The sequence below is a fragment of the Homarus americanus genome, unplaced genomic scaffold (genome assembly GCF_018991925.1).
Source record: "Homarus americanus isolate GMGI-L3 unplaced genomic scaffold, GMGI_Hamer_2.0 scaffold32583, whole genome shotgun sequence".
NCBI classification, from domain to species: domain Eukaryota; kingdom Metazoa; phylum Arthropoda; class Malacostraca; order Decapoda; family Nephropidae; genus Homarus; species Homarus americanus.
Window position 1 is genome coordinate 21516181 of NW_024713129.1, and position 23766 is coordinate 21539946.

The following is a 23766-nucleotide window of genomic DNA, read 5'->3' on the forward strand; positions in this document are numbered from 1 at the left end:
ATCTTTCGGAACTCCCGGAAAAAATTTTCCCGTGCCCAGAACAGAGAGATTTGGAGAGATTTTCTGATTTTTTCCAGAAAATTACATGATTTTCTTCCTCAGAAATTCATTGCCATGCCTGGAATGGAGAGAGTTTTCCCATCTACTGAAGAGTTTCTGGGACCCAGGATTCCAGCCAACGGGGAGATTACTCATCCTCTTCCCCGCACCACCATCCTCAGGGAAAAATAAAATAAACATTTATATGAACACTATATTTTGTTTATAATTTCTTCAATTATTATCATAAAAAATAAAAACAATATTTGTAGTGTTCACAAGGTCATATATACATTTTTACAAACATTTATTTCAAGTCCCGTGGTAGTGACATTTGTATTCTTATGATTACTCCAGAAAGGCTTCACATAATCAGTGGTCACTTCAGCATTATCCCATTCATAATCTTAAGAGAACATTTCAGCTAAGTCTCATGAGAATGAATTTATAACAAAATTTATTGAGATGTCACTGATGTCTGTCTATACACTTACAGACCTGATACATTCTTGTACTATATATTCCTACCACTTTAAGTTGAGTCAAAACTTGGTACAATAATCATTATCTGATTACTAATATAAAATTCTCAAAGGCTTAGATGAATTTACTGACCCACAAGAGTTCCCTTAATCTCAATGGAAAACTGTCGGGATGTGTGTGGGTCTCTCTCTTAAGCACAGTAAGTCTCTTGTTTTAAATCCAATATTGACAAAACTCAGTGGAAATGATCTTCAAGATAAAATTCAGGATGGGATTGCACATGAATGGTTCCTGTATGTTCAGCACAATGAAAATATCACTATCATTTTTAAACAGACATGAAGGCCAACTTTAGCAAACTTTATGGAAAACCAAAGTACAGTAACATAGGAAAAACATATAGGAAGCATTATCAAACACCCTGAAGCCCAACAAGTATTGAACAGCAGCAGTAAAGTAGGCCTAACAAACACTGTCCTTCAACAGTGGATTTTTTTAATTTAAGCCTCCCAACATTCACCTAATATACTGCACACAGTTCTTGATTGTAAACATAAGAATCAATTTGCATTCTCAACTTATCTTGACTCAAAAAAACTGAGAATAAGAGGAGATATCATTTAAGTATAATACGTAAATTAATCAAAGGACTCAATAAACTTGATGTGCAAAAGTGAATTGAAATTGAAAACCAGGATTTTACAAAATAGTGCAAACAAAATTATCAGATGGATCTTTTAAGACTATTGAAACAAAATACAGCTACAGTATCCCCCATTATCCCAAATTTTTATTTTGCGCCTTATTTTCATTATTCAAAAGCAATCCTCGCTTATCCAAAAGATAGATTGAAAATTCAAATTCACTAAATTGTAATTCAAATCAGCCCACCCTATATTGTACTTCATCCTGTGGCAAGTCCTGACAGCCCTCCAATAAGGAAATGTACCAACTGTACAGTACAATTTATTTAGTTTAGCAATTACCAGATAGGTACAGTGTTAAATTACAGTAGTTAGAAAGTTTTTTTGTTGTCCGTGAACCGATTTAATTCTTTTAGGTATAATATTGAAGTTTTCTTGTCACTGGGAACTGGACTCTATTTTTCCCAATTGTTCTGTTATTCGCTATACAAATGGTTTTCCAGTAACTTAACCCATTAGGATAACGAGGGATACCTGTACTCATTCTTTAATACTGTACAGTACAGTACTGTAGTAAATTTTATGTGGAATCAGTCAATAACAGAAGTAAAAGTGCTGTACAGTAGTGGGAAGCACTGCAATTATTACATAATATTGGATTCACCAGAACCTCACTTGTCTCACTTTGTTTGTGCCAGTTGAATAATATAAACACTAATACAGTACTGTAATAACTTCTTAATCCTTATTTTTTCCATTCTTACCTTACTAGTCTTTATCTTCTTCCATACTGGCAAACAGCATTGAAGGGACTCATTGCTATATTGCTGTTGGCTATCATTTGTATTTCTCTTAAAGTTGCTTTCTCTTTATTACATTGTAACAATGTGTTTCATGGTGGTAAATTTAATGACTTGAAAAGCAGTTGTGTTGAATGATATATGGTAACAAATATATCATCTACTGTACCATTTTCTTTTATAAATTATCACTGACAGTTTACTCTCCTCATTTTTGTAATGGTAAGAGCTGTCTTCTATCAATAAACAAAGGAGAATAAATTAGAAACTAAAAAAAGTTATATCATAGTATTGTGCTGTAATGATTTAAGACTTTCACACAGGAGAAAAACCAATTAACCCCTACGCCCCAGTTGACATTGTGGAACGAGCGCCCTTTCACGGCATTGTTTGAATGCCCAGCGCAGGTTACAAGGTTCCAGCATGACTATTTGGTGGTCACTCCACACACAGGGTAGCGTGGGTGGGCTCAGTACGTTTAGTACACATTAGCCTGTCGCCATGGAGAGTCGTACCTCAACCTCTCACACTAAAAGTAGTGTAGTATTACTGGAAAATAATGCTATGATTATGTTATAAATGTATTTATTTGTGGAATTATTATTCCGATAATTATTTGTATGCATAACTTGCTCTTAACTTGCAATTAAATATTCTAAATTAATTATTTATAAGAAATATGTATTATGATCAGTAAATATATACCGTATTTTGTGGCGTAGAAGACGCTCCCGATTTTGGAAATGTAATTCCAGGAAAAAACTTTTATTCTTACTAACCGACACCAGTGAAATCTTTGCTTGACATACAGACCTTTTTGCACAAGTACACGCACCTCTTTGAATATCATCACTTAGAACTACTTATCAGTCGTCATTTTCATCAATTTTTAATACAAAATCTGTTTAAGTGGAAATCTTTAATATAGCACTTATTTTCTACACCTGGTCACCTCCACGTCTAGCGGGCTGTAGTGTTTACATTCTTTCTCTTGATTTTGTCGATATGATAATGACGAGAAATATTTTCCATCAGTAGAAGGTAAGCAAATGTAAACAAGTATATCAATGTCTAAAGAAAAAAAGTGTTTATGTTCTTCACTCAAGTGAAAAAAAAAAATTCCTGTGCTTTGAGACCAGCAGACAACCTTTCGCAATTTCTCAATAGATGGCGCTGTCACACCACTGCCATTAGTAAACAAACCGCACAGCAGCAAGGGTTGTGTAGCTGCAGCCGTTTATTTTTAATTTTTTACCTACTAAGTAAATCGTATTTTTCACAGTGTATCAACAATATTAGGTAACAGTCTTTGTAAGGGGCTGATTTCAGTTGACCCTAAGAAAACCTCTGCTACAATCCATCAACTAGGGTCTTGGAAGACGCATGGTAATTTTCAAGGTATATTTTCGTAATAAAAAGTGCGTCTTCTACGCCGCAAAATACGGTATGCATTACTGGCCATCCCGGACACAAAGGCAAACAGAAAATTACCGCTAAGTGCGTAGTGACCACGAGTGCGAGCCATCAAAACAACACTGTCCCCATATCTCCCTTACCACTGTGGCCCCAGGGAAGTTTCTAGAGGGTCAATATATAGTTTTTCTTACTTGTTTTTGATTGTTTTATCATTTAAAAAGGCCAAAAAAAAAAAAATTAAGAAAAGTTGATTTTTCTCGATTTAACCCACATAGGGGATACGGTCAGTAGCACCCTAGCCCAGGGGGTAGGGGTTAAAGAAGAAAGTAATTTTTTGCATGAATATGGGTGTCATGCTTGCTGGCCCATTATAAGCAGTGTGGATACAGCATACTGATGACCAACCAGGTGGGTCAACTGGGGGCATCCCATTTATGGGCTAGCCATAAGACAAAATAATGCATGAGTTTAATAGATAATAAAATGTTGAATGTTTTGAGGGATGGCATTATGATTTATACTTCCCTAAATGAAAAAATAATAATAACCTGGTGTAGACTAAAAGTTATATTTCAGAAAAAAGTAATGGAGGTACACCACCAACTAAAACACCTGATGAAAGACGAAGGAAACACAACACAACTTCATTCCAACATCCAAAGGAAGTGTTTAAGAATCATTCACCACTGGCATAACAGAATTTACTGTACTGTATGTATACATTTTTCTGAAATAATTTTGCCTTTTAATTTTAAAAGAGGAGAATACCAAACTTAAAGATCAGGTAAGTACTATACATGGGTTTCATTACATTATAATACGGGGACTGAACACAAAATTAAAATTAATATGATTAAACCATAAAAAAAAGGAAACTAAAATGAAAATGTTTAAAGAATCTGTTAGTCACAATCTATAGCATAATGAATCAAGATTAGAAAATGATGAACTATGATGTTATAAAGAATGACAGGTGCTCAGATCTTAAATTTGTTTTGCTTGATTACCTATGATGTTGTTTTCAAGTGCCTGAGGTATACTGTATATTCAATCTGGGACGCGGCTGAGAACTAGTTCAGGGCCTCGTGTGGCTGTGGTGTTTGAATGACCCATTAACTGTATGGAAGTACTGTATCAATATCTGTGTGAATAGCTGGATGGTTTTATTGTGACTGGATGGTGTTATTGTGATCAATGGATGACTGGATGGTGTTATTGTGATCAGTGGATGACTGGATGGTGTTATTGTGATCAGTGGATGACTGGATACTGACCACAATAACATTATCCAGTCATCCACTGATCACAATAACACCATCCAGTCATCCACAATCACACCATTTAGTCATCCATTGATCATAATAACACCATCCAGTCATCCACAATCACAATAACACCATCCAGTCAATCACAATCACACCATCCAGTCATCCACTGATCATAATAACACCATCCAGTCATCCACAATCACAATAACACCATCCTGTGGATGGTGTTATTGTGATCAGTGGATGACTGGATAGTGTTATTGTGGTCAGTGGATGACTGGATGGTGCTATTATGATCAATGGATGACCGGATGGTGTTATTGTGGTCAGTGGATGACTGAAGTGTTACCTCTAACTTGTGGATGACTGGATTGTGTTATCTCTACCTGTGGATGACTGGATTATGTTATCTTTACCTGTGGATGACTGGATTGTGTTATCTTTACCTGTGGATGACTGGATTGTGCTATCTCTACCTGTGGATGACTGGATTATGTTATCTTTACCTGTGGATGACTGGATTGTGTTATCTTTACCTGTGGATGACTGGATTGTGTTATCTTTACCTGTGGATGACTGGATTGTGTTATCTCCACTTGTGGATGACCGAATGAGGTGATCCTGATCTGTGGATGACTGGATGAGGTGATCCTGATCTGTGGATGACTGGATGAGGTGATCCTGATCTGTGGATGACTGGATGAGGTTATTCTGATCTGTGGATGAATGGATTGTGTTATTTCTAGTTGTGGATGACTGAATGAGGTGATACTGATCTGTGAATGACTGGATGGTGGCAACTATATTTGGTGATGACTGTTTAAACGTATCCAGAGCTGGAGATGACTGAGTTGATGTACTCGAGACATCCACATTGGGTAATATTTGAGAAGTGGTTTCCACTTTTAATAATGATGAGTTAGGATCATGTAGACTATGGTACTCTTGAGTAGAGGAACTTTCATCTTGTAAATAGTCACTGTCTTGTGGGGAGTTTGGGGGTGAGACACCCGGCAGAGGAGGAAAGACTTCTGCAAGAACATCATCTATCCAGGTCCACAAGTCGGCCCAGCCAGTCCCCAGAAACCACCACCAACCTAGTAAAGACACCAAGACAAAACTGACTCATATGATAAAGAATGAGAACAAAAACAAATACATAAATAAAAAGAAGTATTCCTGTACTGTAAATTTTGTGGAAGAGCCCTCAGTTAGGATGATTAATAGTGTCCCTCAGACACCTGATCACAATACACCTCAGCCAGAACTAACCCAAGGGTGAAAGGAAGTTAATATAAGTTTGGATAAGATTTAGGCGAGTCAATTGGAAAATATATAGTATTAGCGAAAGATATATATTAGTGAAAGCTTAATGTAAATAATTTATGAAAGTGGCTTTGAAGACAGGAGGAAAAAGAAAGACATTCATAAGATGTTAAAATTCCTTGTACAGTAGATTGATTTTGGGATCATTAACAGATTCTAAAAGAGGAATCGCCAAAGGTTCCAGTGTGTGTGATGATTTTAGGTAACAAAACTTCTTTGGTGACAGTTCTGAATTTACCTGGAAAATAGACATTCTAGATTGTGAGAGGGCAGATACCTTCTGACTTACATGATTGAGGGAGCACTAACTTGTGTTCTGAATACACTTACTTACCTAGGTCTCGGCTGTGTTGTGGACAGAGGCTCTACACCTGTATACAGTATCCAGATCCTCATCTGGTTGTTAAACAGTCAGGACTAAAGAAATTTGACTTGTGGCATCACACATTCAGAGTTCTTGTAACCTTACCTATCTTGATGCATGACTCCTTTGGTTGAAACTAACTGTGCATAATTTTTTTAAATGAATTATTGCATGGAAAGAATATGACAACCCAGGAAGTTCTTTTATCAAGCATATTGTCATTAATAGGCTCCAAACCTTATAGGTCCATATCTAAATAAGTTAAGTAAAGATAGGGCTCAGTGAACAAGAAATGTACATTCCCATTCTCAAAGAATTGAAAAATTATCATAATGAAACAGTCAGTAACTTAAGTTCCCGTGGACACAATTTCACAGGAACCCTCTGCTGAGTTATTAATCATCATCATCATCATAGGTGTTACAGCACTTGTATATCTTAAACCCTTAGCATGCGGCCAACTTATAAAAAAAAATTGTAGGTGTTTGCGGCCAGCATATACAGGTACACCACCGATTTTCCGGCACCCTTGTTTCCAAAGCCTTGCCGGATTATCTGTTTTGCCGGACCAACCGAGGTTAGGTAATAACAATTCATAATTCAACAATACACCTCTGACCCACTAATTATACACCTCCTGTGTCTCAAAAGCACCATGGACTGCTAGAAACTTAAATTAAATAAATATGAAATGTAAATTAAATGTGAAAAAGCCATAATTTTGAACAACATATTACTGTACAGGTAGTTCTGCTATAACGCGATAATTGTGTTCTTGTAAAATATCGTGTTATAGAAAATCGCGTAATAGAAATAACAGGGCTTATGGAGAAAATAGGGTTAGGTGCAGATTACTCGAAATCGAAAAAATTTAGTAGTTAGCCTAACACAAAGGATAGCACAGTCTAAATAAATGTTACATTCATATATAATAATGAAATCATACAGTAAATGTAACACTTTACCTTGAAAAAATATGAATGTAACTTGATGGGGGAGAAGGGTGATTTTGAGGTTGATAACATCGAGCTTCTCTTCAAGTGTTATATCCTTTCTTTTACGATAATCACCGGGAATTCTATCATCAGAACGCTTTTTGGAGATATTCTTCTTTACCATAATCACAGTTAATACCACAAAATTGGAGAAATAGTAAGCAAAAATCGCGTTATAGCAAACAGGCGTTCGCGTTATACAAATATTGTTCCGAATTCATAAATCGCGTTAGAGCAAATTCGCGTTATCAAAACACGCGTTATAGCAGAACTCACTGTACTCACTTTGTACTCAAATGTACTACACTAAAGGACTAAAAACTTTATCTCTTGTGCAAACTATGGGATGTTATACTCAAATTAATCATTATCTTACAAGGATTCCAGCAATGCAAGCTATGTTCTGTTAAGTTTAGTCTGTGACATTTTATAAGATAAAAATTTTAAGCCAAAAACTACCTTCACCCTGGCTGGGAGGGAGGGAGGGAAGTTAAGTGCCCTCTCGTAATTTTTTTCAGACTAAAGGAGGTTCCAGACCATCAGTTCCCAGAAAATAGGTGGTGTACCTGTATAAATGTTGTGGCCAACAAATATAAACACTATAATTTTGCAGTGATATTTTTAAATATTTGCACAGGCTTGAACATCTGAGGTGAATTTGGCAGGAACAAGAACTCTGCCTCTGTTCACTGGCTACACATCTACACACATTACACTCTACACTAAGTAATATAGGTAAGTACAGTAAGTAAATAAGATAGAGCGGGAAGTTAATTTTTTTTTAGTTAGAAATACGTTGTGTACCAGTAATTTTATAAAGTTAATCAGTAAAAGGGTTTGTAACTAAGTAATTTATCATATGGTAGGCATGTGATCAGTCCCCTCACCATGGCTGCTATCACTAAACACACCCCTCTACATTTCACTCTCCCCTAAAATGTTGGGGATAATCTATGTATGATTGGCACTAAGAAAGAAACAACTCCACCAGATAACTGTAAAGGTATTTTTTTTAACATTACATCTTTCGGCATGTCTCTCTATTACTATAAGGTTACAGTATTGCACATTTTGGGAAGACTTAATAATCCAATGTTTTTTTTGGGGGGCATTTCGGTGATTGATGAGATATCCGTGGCCACTTAAGGGTTAAAATAATGTAAATTATGCAGAAATGAGTAGTTGTAACCCAGCAATTACCTTCATATTTATTCAGCCATGCATGATATGACTGAACCTTGTCACTCAACTGTGTTGTTGTATACTGTACATATAATAAAAGAATTTACAGTACAGAGAATGTTTACTTAACTCAATACTGTACATGAAGTAACTCCTTAAATTATATAGAGCAGGTAGGATAAAAGCAATAGCCAAAGAGACCTTAATGTTCACCTGGGATGGTTTAGGTTCACATCAGACATAACTCTGAAAGAGAAGTACTGAAGGAACATGACAGAAGCTTCAACAAATCTGAGTCAGCAATTTTTAAAAAAAGGAAGAATATTATAACCTCTGGACAGATGGGCAATGAGCCACACAGCAACAGCTCATCCAGACTAAAATTATGGTACAGTGGTCCCTCGGTTAACGAGTTACCTTCCATAAGATTCTTAACTTCGGTTAACGAGCAATCCCTCAATTAACGAGTTTCTTACGAGTCGACCTGAACATGTTTTCGCTTGAATTTGGCGGTCCACCAGTTGTAGTATTAGTCCGCCAATACAGTTATCGGTTCTAGGGCCTAAATTCCTTACCATTTTAGCAAATATCAAGAAGTTTATACTATTCAATAATTTTAAAAGTTTAATATTAATTTTTTTCGTCATTTTAACAATTATTGAACATAATTGAAGATAATGAAACTAGTTTTATGCGCGCCATCCAGCCTCTCAACACACCATACAGGCGTCAGTCTTTGTGTCTTTTCAGTGGAGGTAACATCTTGCTTGAGACTCTCTTCAACTAAATGCTTTTTTTGTGTTTGCAAGCAAATTATTGGTCATTTTGAAATTTATTTTACATATTGACAATATATAATGCAGTGCAGTGTTGATTTAAAGAAAATAATCTTGAATTACACCAAAAGAGCTAAAATTTTATAGGTGAAATGGCGCCATGGGGCGACTTCTCTTCCACCCCAATGCCTTCTCTTCTCCCTTCTCCTCCACCCCCATTCTAATTCCCATCATCATCATCATCATCATCATCCAGGAGCCTTCTACATACACACCTCAAAGTAAGTGTACTTTTCTACCTTTTTTGTTGAATTTAGGCAATTTTCGGTGAGCTGGAACCATTTACCCAAAAACCCATTGAAACAATGGTTTCGGTTAACGAGCAACCTTCTAGAACGGATTATATTTTAATGTTTTTAATAAATGTTTGTTTTACCAGAAAATACTTACTAAGTAATTTTCCTTGTGTCAAGACCTGGGGAAAAATGTGGAAGTGTAAAAGTGTTAATCAGATCATGTAGAAGTACTGTACAGTATATGAACTAATCTGAATCATTTGGCTGTTAAAACTATTCAGTACCAAACCGGAATTATGCTTGAGAGACAATCTTGTGATCGCCTGAAGATTTACCCTTCCAGAATATTTCACCTAATGATTAATCACTCTGTTACAGTGTGTATGATGGCTGCTTCGTGATTCACCAATGATGTGATGAATATGAAAAAATATACAGTAATTTTCAAATGTTTATATCAAATTTTTTTTAACCTTAACCTGATTTTTCCACTCTGGCCATTGACAGAAAATGAATTCTTATGTTATTCCCTTGAATGTTTGTCCCCATTAAAGGCTAGCCCAAAGAAAACTTTACAATGAGCAATGTTGGTCAGTGTTAAACTACTTTCAAAATAAATCTTTTAAAATGAATTCATTAAAAAATATAATATTTTACAAGCCCAGAAAGGCATTAATACCCAATAACCTAGCTGTTCACAAGTGGTTCACTGAAACATTCAACAAAAAAGACATGTTTATTTTGTATACCGTACATAATAGTTACATTCACTAAATGACACAGTAAAAAATTGTACTTCCCATGAAAATATTGAATAAATCCAAGAGACTTAAGTTGAGGCACTGAGACGCATAATCATGATTCATGAAACAAGAAATAACTGGATGAATTGAAACTAAAAATTGTCCTTCTTTAATGTGTGATAAATGACCCAGAAATGAAGAAACACCTTCCATACTAACAAACACATCAGGATGAAATACTAAATCATTATTCATATCAGATAATGCTTTAAGTTTATTATATGTTAATCTTTTATTACAAGAATGACTATCTTTCAAAAAGTTATTAATTTTAGATTCATCAGTGACTGAACTTTCCTTCATATTAACTACCGGTATATCAACCTTATGCTTACTACACCTGGAATAAAAATGTTTACCTTCCTCCTGACCAGTTTCCTGCACTGTTGCCTCAGGAGACTCTGCTGGTGATCCTTCTTGCTCACTGTTACTTAAAAGTAACGGCTCTGCCTTGTTCTCCTTCTTCAAGTCAGTCTCATTCTCACTTATGCAATGCTTCACTGGAGTCTTTGGCAAATTCTTAAAATAGTCTTTGAGAAACACCTCATCCTGAGATCCAGTACTTTGTGTCAACAACGCCTGTCTCTTAACATACATATATGTAAACTTGGCCACCTCAAGTTCACTGAAATTGCCAATATCTATACAAAATTTGCAATATGCATTTAATAAAAAGCTGCAATTAGTACATTGAAAACTGGATGTCCCTTCAGATATCAGAGGCACACCATAAATAGCACCTAAACTAACACAATTGTTTTTGCTCCTGTTCTTATGTGTTATCACTACAACACTATTAACTTTTTCAGGTGATAATGTAGAAAGTCCAAAAGCCTGCACATTATCTTCCCCTTGCCTAGCTACTGCCTGCCTGTGTGTGGACAATGGCTTTGAATTGTGAATTTCTGGACTTGTCAACTCTTGAATTATGCCCTCTTGAACAAAGATAGTTTTATCCCTCTCCTTTGTTTCACCTTTTTTCCTTTTTTCTTTTTTTACTTTCTTACTCAACTCCACACTAGAAATATTACAAACTGTTTCATCTCCCATCTGTTCTGCTAACAACCCTGATATGATTTTTTTCCCATACCTCCCTGACTCAGCTGCTGCTTTATGACTATGTCTTTCTTTATCGGGTTCCTGCTGCAGAGAATGTCCTACCCCCTCCTGGGAAACTGGTAAAGAGTCAACCTCAGCTTTGAAAAACTCTACTTCACCATCACCTGATGCGTGTCCCTAGTGCTGATGTTTCCGAGACTGAAGGTCTTGTTTCAATTCTGGCCCAAGCTGACTGCTACGAACCAAATCTACTCTGCCGGCTTTCAACATTCTGAAAAAAATAAATAAAAAATTGTGTTTAAATAATTGTAAGATAACTCTATTAACAAAGTAATTCTTTAGTTAAAATTGTGCAGTACAGCATATATAGTGCTGTATACACTTTTCCAGCAGTACTGATCCACAAGGATGCACCATACTTGATTTATGGTAATTCTAGTACAGTATATGGTAAAGAAGGTGTAAGTAGTACCGGGTATCTTAGAATTTAGTTCTATAAAACATACAAGTCTGCCTGATCACCAAAGTGCTTAAGCCCAAGGTTTAAATATATATTTATACACTACACCAAAGTGAAGATGGTTTATGTACACTTATTATCTCTATCTCCTTAATGGGAAGATGAACGAGATGGTCAGGAAAGATTCTCCTGCTATCCTCTCATGATCAGAATGGCTATAAAAAATCTAAATATTATGCTGGTTAAGATTATAATAACAATTAATAACAGTTGATTGTTCCTATGCTTCAATGTGACTGACTCTTCTCTGAAATCTTATCTAGAAGAATATTTCTATCAAGTCTCATACAAACATAAAAGAGAAGACTCATCATGTCTCAAGGATCTCTGCTCACACACACACACACACACACATGGATGAACAGCACAGTACTGTATGTAGCTATATCCAGAAGATGTAGACATTTTCTCAGTCTCATTATTTCACAGCAAGACAATAATATCACCGAGTGTTGTGGCAGCCTGGACAACTTTAGAGAGCATGAGTAACCCATCTATCAGCTTCACTCCATTCCTACTTCAGTAAACCTGGATTCTCATAGTGTATATTTCTTTTCTCCTTTACTAACAATGTGGGAATACTGCTATCTTTATGGAAGAATCTCCAAGTAATTTTGATGCCATTACAAGAGAATCTTTGCTTTACATCTCAAGTGAGCTAATCAAATGTATCCTCACTTCCCCAATAAAGAATAAATCTAATATATAATCCTCATTGAACCTAATGTTACTGTACAAAACTTGCAGATTATAGGTCAATTTACCCTTCGTCATCCACCATTAGGAAAATATTATCAAGAGCTAAATGATTTATCCATTTCATAGCGGTGCTCAGCATACCCTGCCTGACAGTTTTTACCTATTATTCTGTATGAAGGTAAAATACAGAGACTAAAGGAGAAAGAGAGGAAGAGGCAGGGGAGAGAAGGAGAAATACCAGTATATCCTCTGAGCAGAAGAAACTGACATGAATGTTAACAGTCCACCACTTACTTAGCTTCCCACTCTGCAAGTTCACGCTGATACTCTTCTAATTTTTTCTTGGCTTTTTCTCTAAATACATTCTGCCTTTCCTCTGGTAACAAGTGCCACTGTCTTGCTGCTCCCGACACAAAGTCCTACAAGGAAAAGAAATCCAATCCAATGGAATTATTCTTACGTGTGCAGGAATTCCAAGATCTTTATGCGAGCATCATCCAATCATCACTATCATCATCCATCACAATCATCATCCATCACAATCACCATCATCATCCATCACAATCACCATCCATCATGTGTACATTTTTTTTCTAAATTCTAATTAGTGTGTCAGACATTCCCTTTAACTACTGTAACAAAAGTGGTTGAAAAAAATGCATTAGTAACAGCAAATTGTTAAGATATATATATAATGTTGACTTTAGTGAGGAAAAGATTGGCCAGAAATTGTAGAGAACAACGAAGATGAATAAATGAATACGGCATTGACATAAAAGAACGGGAAGACAAGACATAAATAGATGTAGTGGAAACAGGCAGGAATCAATAAAAGATGTGACAAGACTAACACCTGGGAGAAGTTTAAGCCAGAATCTCCCTGCTGGCCACAACAAAGGATATACATTATAAGCAACAGACTACCATACAGTGATTTTTTTTTTACAGGGATTAGCCCACGCAGGCACAGGTCACCGACCCACATCAGGGCCCAGGGAATGAAAAAAATAAAGACAGTACAGTACAGCAGACCCTTGCTATTCGCGATGGATAGGTTCCAAGAAATGGCTCAAATTGGCAAAAACCACGAATAGCCACCTATATATACCTTAGTGCACTAATATACAGGTATACCAATACGTACTGTGTATGAGAAACTTTAGTCACATACTTACATTTGTATGTGGAAGTCTGGAGCTTGATGAAGTGGTGCACTGTACGTAGGTAGACATCTGGTTACTGAAGCTTAGGTGTATCATCAAGATCACTACAGGAAGAGGGTGAATCAGTGGTGGTTGGTGGAGAGGTAGGTGGTGGAGAGGTAGGTGGTGGAGTGGCACACGACCGGGTGGATGCGCATGGCTGGGAGGAAGAGGAGGGTGGAGTGGCAGCGGTAGTAGCTGGTTCTTTCTTGAAAAACATGGCGATTGGTAGTTGTTTCCTCTTGACTTTGAGTTCTTTAAATATTTCCTGATAGAGAAACAATACCTGGTTGATTCCTAGAACCATCTTAAGGCTGCGTCCCATGGAAGGGTCGTGGTCAACAATGAAATCATTCACCATCTTTACCTGATGAAATAGTTCACCAAAATTTTCCAAGCCCCAACCTTCTTGTTGTAGTTCCATAATGTCTTTCTCTTCATCTTCCTTGGCACTTTTTACCAATTCTTCCAAATCCTCTTCTGTCAGTTCCTCTCCATGCCCATCAATCAGTTCTTCCACGTCTTCAGCAGCCATGTCCACAAACCCCTCACCACCCAACTGACGTGCAACACTCACAATGTCATTCACATCCTTTATTATGGACGGAAATCCCTGAAAGTTATTCACACACTCAGGCCATAAGGTGCACCAACAAGCATTCACCGTCTCTGGTTTGAGTTCATTGAATGATTCACTGATGTTGGTAATGCAGTCTGCAATGCTGTACTCCTTCCAACACTTACTAACATCAAGGTCAGGGTCTTCATCCATGGCACTATGTATACGACCAAAAGAGCGGCGTGTATAAAATGCCTTGAAGATACGTATTACACCCTGATCGAGAGGTTGGATAAGAGCAGTGGTGTTGGGGGGTAGGAACACCACCTCTACACCTGGATCGCTAAACTGTAAACTTTCTGGGTGGCCTGGTGCATTGTCTATCAATAATAACACCCTTAATTCCATCTTCTTGGAAGCAAGGTATTTTTCCACTTCCGGAACGAAGCATTAATGGAACCAGTCCAGGAATGTTTGTACAGTTACTCATGCTTTTTTGTTGAACTGCCAAAACACTGGCAAAAGGTTCTTGTTTTTTCCCTTTAAAGCCCTAGGGTTTGCCGAGCGGTAGAGCAAGCCAGGCTTGATCATGTGGCCGGCAGCATTGCCACAGAAGATAGCATCACTCTGTCCTTGGCTGCCTTGAACCCAGAGGCATGCCTCTCCTGCTTGTTTATGTACAATCTACCAGGCATTTTCTTCCAATATAAACCAGATTCATCAGCATTAAACACTTGCTCTGGTCTATAGCCGTTCTCTTCTATAATTTCTTCAGCTTGGCGGGAAATGCACTTGCTGCTGTGTGGTCAGCTGATGCGACCTCCCCGGTTAGTTTCACATTATGGAGCGAGAATCTTTTCGTAAAATTCTCAAACCATCCTTTACTGGCACTAAAAGTTGGTTCAGTTACTGCAACTAGCCCTTCACCACCTGTTGACTCATAAAAATGTGCATAAAGACTTTTAGCCTTTTCACGAATCACGTTGCTGTCAATCGGAACATTTATGCAGTGCTGATCCTCAATCCAAATGTTCAGTGCTTTCTCCGTTTTCACAATGTTCTTGCCACGAACAACCTGCGCCACTTTAGCACTTAAAGAAGCACTCACTTGAACAGAATCACGAATTGCTTGTTCATTCTTTCTTAGGTACAACACTGTGGATTCGTTCACACCAAACAACCGACCAACCGCGGCAGCACTTGTCCCCTCTTTTAACTTGTCTAATAATTAAATTTTCTTTGCCAGGATCATCACTGACTTTTGCCTTTTCTGTTTCACTCCACTAGCATCACGAGCAGTGACACTAAGCAGTCTTTTCGCGGACATTTTCACAAAGAAACATGAAAGTATTGAGAGTATGACACGGGATGCTAGGTCACGGGTACTGGGTGAGGGCAAAGAGAGTGGGATGAGACACCGCAAGCGCGTGGGGTGACTCGTTGCGCTGTGGGAGAAGGCTCACATGCTAGCCACCAGCTGCTTACCGTGGAGTCAAAATAAAGAATCATAAACCGCGAATGGGAAGGGTCTACTGTATATCATAATAAAACAAAGGGTAGATTTCTTTGATTAAGACTATGTAGTTAAGAGCCAGTTGTATTTTTTCATATTGGTAAATATTTATTTTACTAACTTTCTATTTACAAGTTACTCCTTTCCACTTTTGTGTGCTGTAGGTCAGGAGGTAGATACCTCAAACAAATGGAATGAATAAATAGGGAAAAAGGTGAGAGACTAGTGTAGAAGCCAACAGGAAAGAACTCACACAACAACTAAATGTACTCACACATACTTGCTAATATCCTCAGCTTACTTACACAGCATATATATATATATATATATAGTATATAGTGAATCCTTAACATCAACATTGCATTACACCACTTGTGTGAACTTAGTGTAGATTGAGTTGTCAGTTACTGTACTTTATTATCACGCGAAGAACATTAGTCTTACCTATAAAAGCAAGAGCTATTAAACAGGATGATAGCAACACAAGGCACTACAGTGGGGTCGGGATATATAGCGACTTTATATGACGATTTTTTTATATCATGGCTAACAAATTATCGACATTTTCCTATATATAGCGATAAATTTATTTACAGTAGACTCACAACTTACGTGGGGTTATGTTCCTGGGACTTCACATAAAGCCAAAAACCGTATAAAGTCAGAAACACTCCTAAAAATCCCATAAATCGCCTCAAAAATACGAGTTGAAAAACTGTACAGTACTCAAAAAGACAAAAAAATTTCTCTTGTGCAAAATATATATACTTATATTCAAATTATTTGCTGTCTTACAAGGATTCCAGCAATGCAATTCATATTCTGCTTACTTTAGTCTATTACATTTTATAAGATAAAAACTTTCAATCTTGCTGGAAGTGGAGGGGGAGTTGATGTATTATGACAACTGTGGCCAAGGTTACCTAGTGGTATTTATTTATCTGTCATATAGGGGGAGTTTATGTTTTTCTCTTCTAAAATGTCAATGAATTGACTTAAGAGAATATAATTAACATTGCTGGAATTCTTATAAGATAGTGATTAATTTGAATATAAACATGCTATAGTTCACAATAGAAATAAATATTTTAGTAATAATTAGTAATTTTCCAGTACAAAGACTAAAAATTTTATCTCTTGTGCAAAATATATGATGTCTATATTCAAATTATTCGCTGTCTTGCAAGGATTCCATCAATATAATTTATATGCTGCTAACTTTAGACTGTGCCATTTTATGTCAAGTTTAGTCACCTTTATTTTGCCTCCAGAACCTAACCCTATTTTCCCCATTGATTACATGTAATTATATATCACGATTTAGCATATAGCAAACATCAGTGGATCCTATCTCGCAATATATCCTGACCCTACTGTACTGCATCATATAAATTCAACGCTAACAATACCTTAGATGCTGCTTCTCCTCTGTCCAGCGTCGACACATACAGTATAAAGGCATTACCGGGATATTTTGGCTTCCCTAGTTCTTCGACCTCTTTCTTCTTCTCCCGGCGTAATTGACGTTTAATCTTATCCTCGGAGCGTTTTTTCTTTAGATTTCTTATGCTCTCCAGTTGCTTTGGGGAGATCTTCTTCATATAGTCAGTATACCTACAGTGGAGAAAATATTAATACTATACAGTAGTAACAATCTCTCCAAACTAGAGTATAAAGATGTTAACTTTTTTCTTCCTCATTGATAAAAGTCTTGTCCTGCTGTACTGCAGTGACCAGAACCAAGAACAGACACACTCTCTCCCTTCATTCACTCTCATTATTGTAACATACCATAAACCACTTAAAACATATACAGTACTGTACTATACTTTCCACTCCTCTCATTCATGTACTCATGTGCTTCCTGGATGATCATCACCTTCACCTACAGTACAACAATCACTCCATCCTTCCAGTGGGCATTGTCTTTAATGATAAGACCTGGAAGCCTTAAAAAAAAATTCATATAACAGGAAAAAAAAGACAATTTAACTCCAAATGCAAACAGAAAGTTGGCTATCTGCCACTTAAAACCACTTTAAAGAAATATATGAATGAACCGTATTGTACACATTTTCTAGTGTTCCATAATTTCATCTAAGACATGAATAAAGGATACCTTGATGTGGCGAGTCCCAAATTTTGTGAAAATTTGCTATTAAAAAGTAATAGTCATCAATTCAAATATAGAATGTTGCTATTGTATATGGAAATCACACACACACCTCTATCTACAATACAGTACTCTTATCCTGTCACAAATTTTAAATAAAACACCACACATCATAGGCTGGCAACACAGGGGACCTCTAACACCAAATTCTGTTGTTTAAAATCATTGGAACTTCCATCCAGAATTATCTAGCATCACCTCGCCACACACTACAATGTTACAGTGATATGCTTATACAATGCATATATACTGTTGCAAATATTGGTGATGATAATGTTAAATACATACATATAATAATGCATTTCATTACTGGAAGGTAAGATAAAATGTTTCCTTGCAATATGATTCAACCTTCTTAAAGAAAACTAAAATACAACCAGCTTGTGGAGAAATTCCTTCACACATACTTCAATGTTTTTAAAATACAGTATTTGTAACTAACAGAAAAGTAACAGCTGACAAAAGCCACAAGTCACAGAGAAAGAAGAGAGAATTCAGTGATATCTTTTTGGTGGGGTCTATGATCCACCTACCATAGGAAGACCTGGTACAGTAGAACGTCGATTTAAAGCGATTCAATTTAAGATTATTGATTTAAAGCGACACCCACAACTAAGGACAATGCTTTAATTTAAAGCGAATCTTTCCTATTTTGCGCGAGTCAATCTGACGCATCATATTTTAAAATTCGCGCCTAATGTTTCTCTGGGCACGCTACACTGTCCTGCACAGGTACTCAAAATAATGTACTAAATGATTACTGAAATTTTAGTCTAGTGCAAACTATAGCATGATTATAAGAATTCTAGCAAGGTAAATTATATTCTCCCCGTTCACTTCTGTGACATTTTATAAGTAAAAAACAAAAACTCAATCTAAAGGACATAAATAAATAAATAAATACTTCACTAGACTTTCTGCGCCAACTATCAAACATGTCACTGTCACCTCCCCTTCATCCCTTCACCCCTCCCAGCCAGGGTTTGGTGGTTATAGGCTTTAAGTTTTTATCTTAGATAATATCACAGACTAAAGTTAAGAGAATATAATTTGTATTGCTAGATTCTTTGCAAGACAGAGAATAATTTGAATATAAACATCAGATATTTTGCATGAGATCAAAATTTTAGCCCTTTATAATAAAACTAATTAGAGCTGAAATTTGTATGTCTAATGCAAACTATAGCATGTATCTACAGTATAGTCTCGATTTACGCGTTTTGTCATTTACGCGGCACCTTGCCAGACCGATAATTTTTATTTACACGGTTCATTCCATCATTTACGCGGGAAGCGGCGCGAGCAGGGTGCGCACAAGGATATGGACTTTGAGGGGTTTGACAAAGAGACCCTGCAAGCCTCTGTGGTGGATAGTGATACAATTGATACAGGTGAGGGCCAATAATCTGCCCTCTGCCTCGGAACCAACCCCCCATCCCCGTGTGCCCAGCCATCTTTTCTACTAAAGTGTGTGTTAAAAAACCTAATATTATTGATATTTCTCTTAAATATTAATTGTGTGTGCATACCACCATAAAATTACGATGTTTTTTTACTACAACGTACGTATTGTCGGAAAAAGCGTAGTTTGGGGGTCAGCCCAGTCTCTATTTCAATTAATCCCATATGTTCTGTTATTTCATTTATGCGTTTCTCGTTTTACGCGGACCTCCATGGGTTCAATTGACCGCATAAACGAAGACTATACTGTATTCAAACTAATCTTATAAGAATTCCAGCAATGTTAATTATATTCTCCCATGTCAATTCAGTGACATTTTATAAGAGAAAATATTAAAGTCACTCTTAAGGACAGATAAATAAATAAGCATCAGACCTTGGCATCAATTGTCAAACATATAATCTCCCCCCCCCCTCCCCCCATATTCCCATCAGCTGATCGCTGGTAAACAGACCATTTCACGTCCCATAATTTTAGCTGTGTTGATTTCTTGGTGTATATCTTAACATAATACTACAAAAAACAATGTTTTGTTTATTGTAGATGGGCTGAGGTGCATCTGGGTAGACTTTCAGTCTTTTTAGTATTTTGTGTTTCTCTCAAGTACCAAACTAAATTATTCCATTGAAACAACACTTTGATTTAGTGCGAATTCGGTTTAAAGCGACCTCTCTTGGAACATATCTCACGTTATATCGACGTTCTACTGTAATATAGTGAAGGAATACCAAGATCAGTCTGTACATAGGATATAACAACCCCAATCACAACTTTTCTGTTATTAATACCTTCCTGGATATTGTTGATAAGGAAAATAATCTAGGCATTGTGATACATCAATCATGAAGGCAGTGCAACAAGTGGGAGAAGCAGTGAAAAAGTCAACCAATATTTATAAGTTATAATTCAAACTCTTTAATACAGTATAAAGATGAAGTCTGTTATACATCCTCATATGGATTACTGTATATAGGTATGGAAACCTTACTTCCAGAAAGACTTAACATCCTTAGGAAAGTTGCAACAAAGAGAAATTAAGATGACTTCTGAATTATTTCATTTCGATTATCCAAATAGCCTGAGAACCTTAGGAATAACAACATTTCAGGCAAGAAACAACAGGGTAGATCTCGCAAAGATATTCAAAATTGTGAAAGGGACGGAAAATGTGAAACCAGGTAATTTTTTTGTGATGTCACACACCACCAACACGAAGGGGAACAACTTCAAGCTTGTCAAGATGTCTTGCAGGACAATTATATTTCAGACAGAGGGTGGTAGTCCTATGGAACAGTCTCCCAGCTCAAGCTTTGGGAGTGAGAACAGTATTGGGCTTCAAAATTGCCTTTGACAGGTCTATCAAGAACAATGGAGGGTGGCCACCTCTAGTTTGGGTGGCTATTAGATAAATAACATAACAGTGAGAAAAAAAAAATAGAAAATTTACATAAATTATGTACCCAGCTCCAGTGAAGTCTCGATAACTAAAAAAAATCTAATTAGCAGGTACAGTTCTTTTATTACTACGTCTTTTTTTAAACCTTGTGGTTAAATATTCATTATTTGCAGATGAGCACAGGCTGCTGTAGTGTTAATTAACATAAAGCCCCTGTTCTTGAGCCAAGTCCACACCTCTGACCTCATTAACACAACATTATGCACTTTCACCATAATTCTCATGTTGTTTATGTTCATTTGCTACAGAGTTAACAACACACTATTGTAATCAATATAAAAAAAAAAATAAATAAATAAAACAAAAATCCCACAATCAACCCTGGATGAGTTAGTGTGTGGTATTAAATTCCCGATTCTTTGTTGGCAGAGTACAGTTACAACCAACCCAGCGCCTTCCTGTCTTGAAGTTGTTGTATTATCATAACCCCCACGAAATTATGAGAATGGAAGGAGCTGTTTATGTAATATAGAACTACAGTAGGCCCTTCAAATTTGTAGGGGTTAGGTTCTCAAAATGGCTACAAATCGCCAAATCCACAAATAACATTTGCTTACCGGGAGGGGAAGTGGGGTTACATTTTTACTTGTGTACAAAGAATGTATATTCCCTTTATGTGTTTGCCCTTAGGACATTTCTTTCTTTTACCTATATTTTATATATGTGTGTGTGTGTGTAGATACACATACACACAAAACACATACAAATAAATAATAATGGGAAAATCCTCTCACAAATAATCAGAATCAAATGTATATTAATAATGTTAAGTCTACCCTCAAGTCCACTCCGTGGTTTGTTATTAATATAGCACGGAGTGGACTTGAGGGTAGACTCAACAATATTAATATACATTTGATTCTGATTATTTGTGAGAGGATTTTCCCATTATTATTTATTTGTATGTGTTTTGTGTGTAGTGCACACGCACACACACACTCTCACACGCACACACACGCACACAAACTCGCATGCACGCACACAAACTCGCATGCACACACGCACACACACACTTGCACACATGCACGCGCACACACATATATATATATATATATATAAAAAACAGGTAAAGGAAATTACTGTCTCTAGAACGAATGTCTCCCTGTCCCGGCCGCGAAAATGCCGGCAACTTTAATACGACCCGCAGACATTCTTGGCTACATCCAGGGTGCCATCTGCGAATAATAGACGACCGCAAAATAAAAGTCCGCGAATTATCTGGGCGTATTGTACTGTACTTTTTGTTAAACACTATCTGTGTGACTATTTTTTTATGTATTATGTACCATGTTTAGTATTTATTAAAGCAGTTTTTGATTAGTTTATGGATATTTCTTGGTCTCTGGAACCAAACTAATTGTTTTCATTTACATCAATTAAACTATAATGTGATTTGATAATTCACGATATCTTCTGGTACCTAACCCACAAATTATCAGGACTCCACTGTACTATACCATATAAAACCAAAATGTTGATGATTCCAAATTCTGTACAGAATGAGGTGTGTATGTCCCAGCACACCACCTTTGGGAAGCATGTGTCATAAGTACCAACACACTTGTACTTTTTCACCTGTGTCCATGTTTTGTATCTCTATTTCTATGTTTTAATATAGAAAGATATTAATTTTGTTTAAACTCACCCATGCAGGTTATATAACGGGTTAAGAAGTGTTTTAGAGAAAGCCTGAAGTGATCATATCAAATGAAAAATACTGTACGTTATCCCTCTAAGAACAGCTGCCTCAAACTAAGCTCACTCAGCATTATGGTTTTTTTTTTAAAGAAAAAAATGCAGATTTACTGAAGGATGACTGAATAAACAAATCAATAATTATTAACAACTTCCACACAGTACAGTACAGGGCCATCATGAGAAGCACAGACATAACAACTTCCTCTTAAGCCTACCTGATATCGTATAACGTTTTCTCTCTTTCGTATTCTGACGTCCATTTGCCTTTTTCGATTGGACTGATAGTTTTCCAATCTTGTACTGTTTTGACAAATATCTCTGAAATACAAGAACATATACAGTATCTTTAAAAATGATAACTTAATGACAGAAGCTTGGAAATTATTAACCATATCACAAAAAAGTGAAGGTAGATAAAATGTAGGAAGATCCATACACCATTATCTGTATAAATATAAAGTATCAAACTGCTATTAATAAATAGCTACACAACTTAACTTTGAAAAAATTATTATCAACAGAGCTATTCACACATCTCTGAAACAATCAGCTTATGGTTCCTGTAATATTATAAAGAGAGAACAAAAATTTACCAGGAATTTTTTTCACTATAGCTAGTCATTACCTGTTACAGAGCATCATACACAACACACACACACTCCCTACACTCACAGTCAGTCACTCTTAGCTACCGTAACACCTGTGCACTAATAATGTACAGAGGGTCCCCGGGTTAAGAATGGGTTCCGTTCCAGAGGGCGTTCGTAACTTGAATTTGTACATGAGTCGGAACACATGCTGTATGCATACCATACTTACAAAACAATGATTAAAATCCTACTATATCATAGCCTAAGTCCTTATATACATCGAAAATCACTTAATTTAAGACAAAAGAAAAAATAGAATGACAAAAGACTGTAAATTAAATTAAAATATAAGTCATCAGGTAAATAAAATAATATAAATGTCAAGTTTAACCCCATTTGTATCAGTGGGTGTACATAAGTTGGGGATCCCTGTAATCATCTTG

At 36.5% G+C, this 23766-nt stretch overlaps 1 protein-coding gene across 5 annotated transcripts in view; it reads right to left on the minus strand.

Moving 5' to 3' along the window:
• Positions 1–239: 239 nt before the first annotated feature.
• The window catches only part of LOC121869316 (transcription factor A, mitochondrial-like), a 35954-nt gene continuing 12427 nt past the window's right edge, over positions 240–23766 (minus strand). For 4 of the 5 annotated variants that reach the window (XM_042370592.1, XM_042370603.1, XM_042370612.1 and 1 more), the window contains 4 exons: positions 22949–23051; positions 17354–17558; positions 12965–13089; positions 10313–11722 (listed from right to left, as the gene is read on the minus strand). In XM_042370592.1, coding sequence (XP_042226526.1) covers positions 11629–11722; positions 12965–13089; positions 17354–17558; positions 22949–23051 — 527 coding nt within the window. In that variant the 3' untranslated portion in view covers positions 10313–11628. Of the gene's footprint in view, positions 5748–9743; positions 9769–10312; positions 11723–12964; positions 13090–17353; positions 17559–22948; positions 23052–23766 lie in introns of those variants that run through there. The other variant, XR_006089531.1, reaches the window with a different exon arrangement.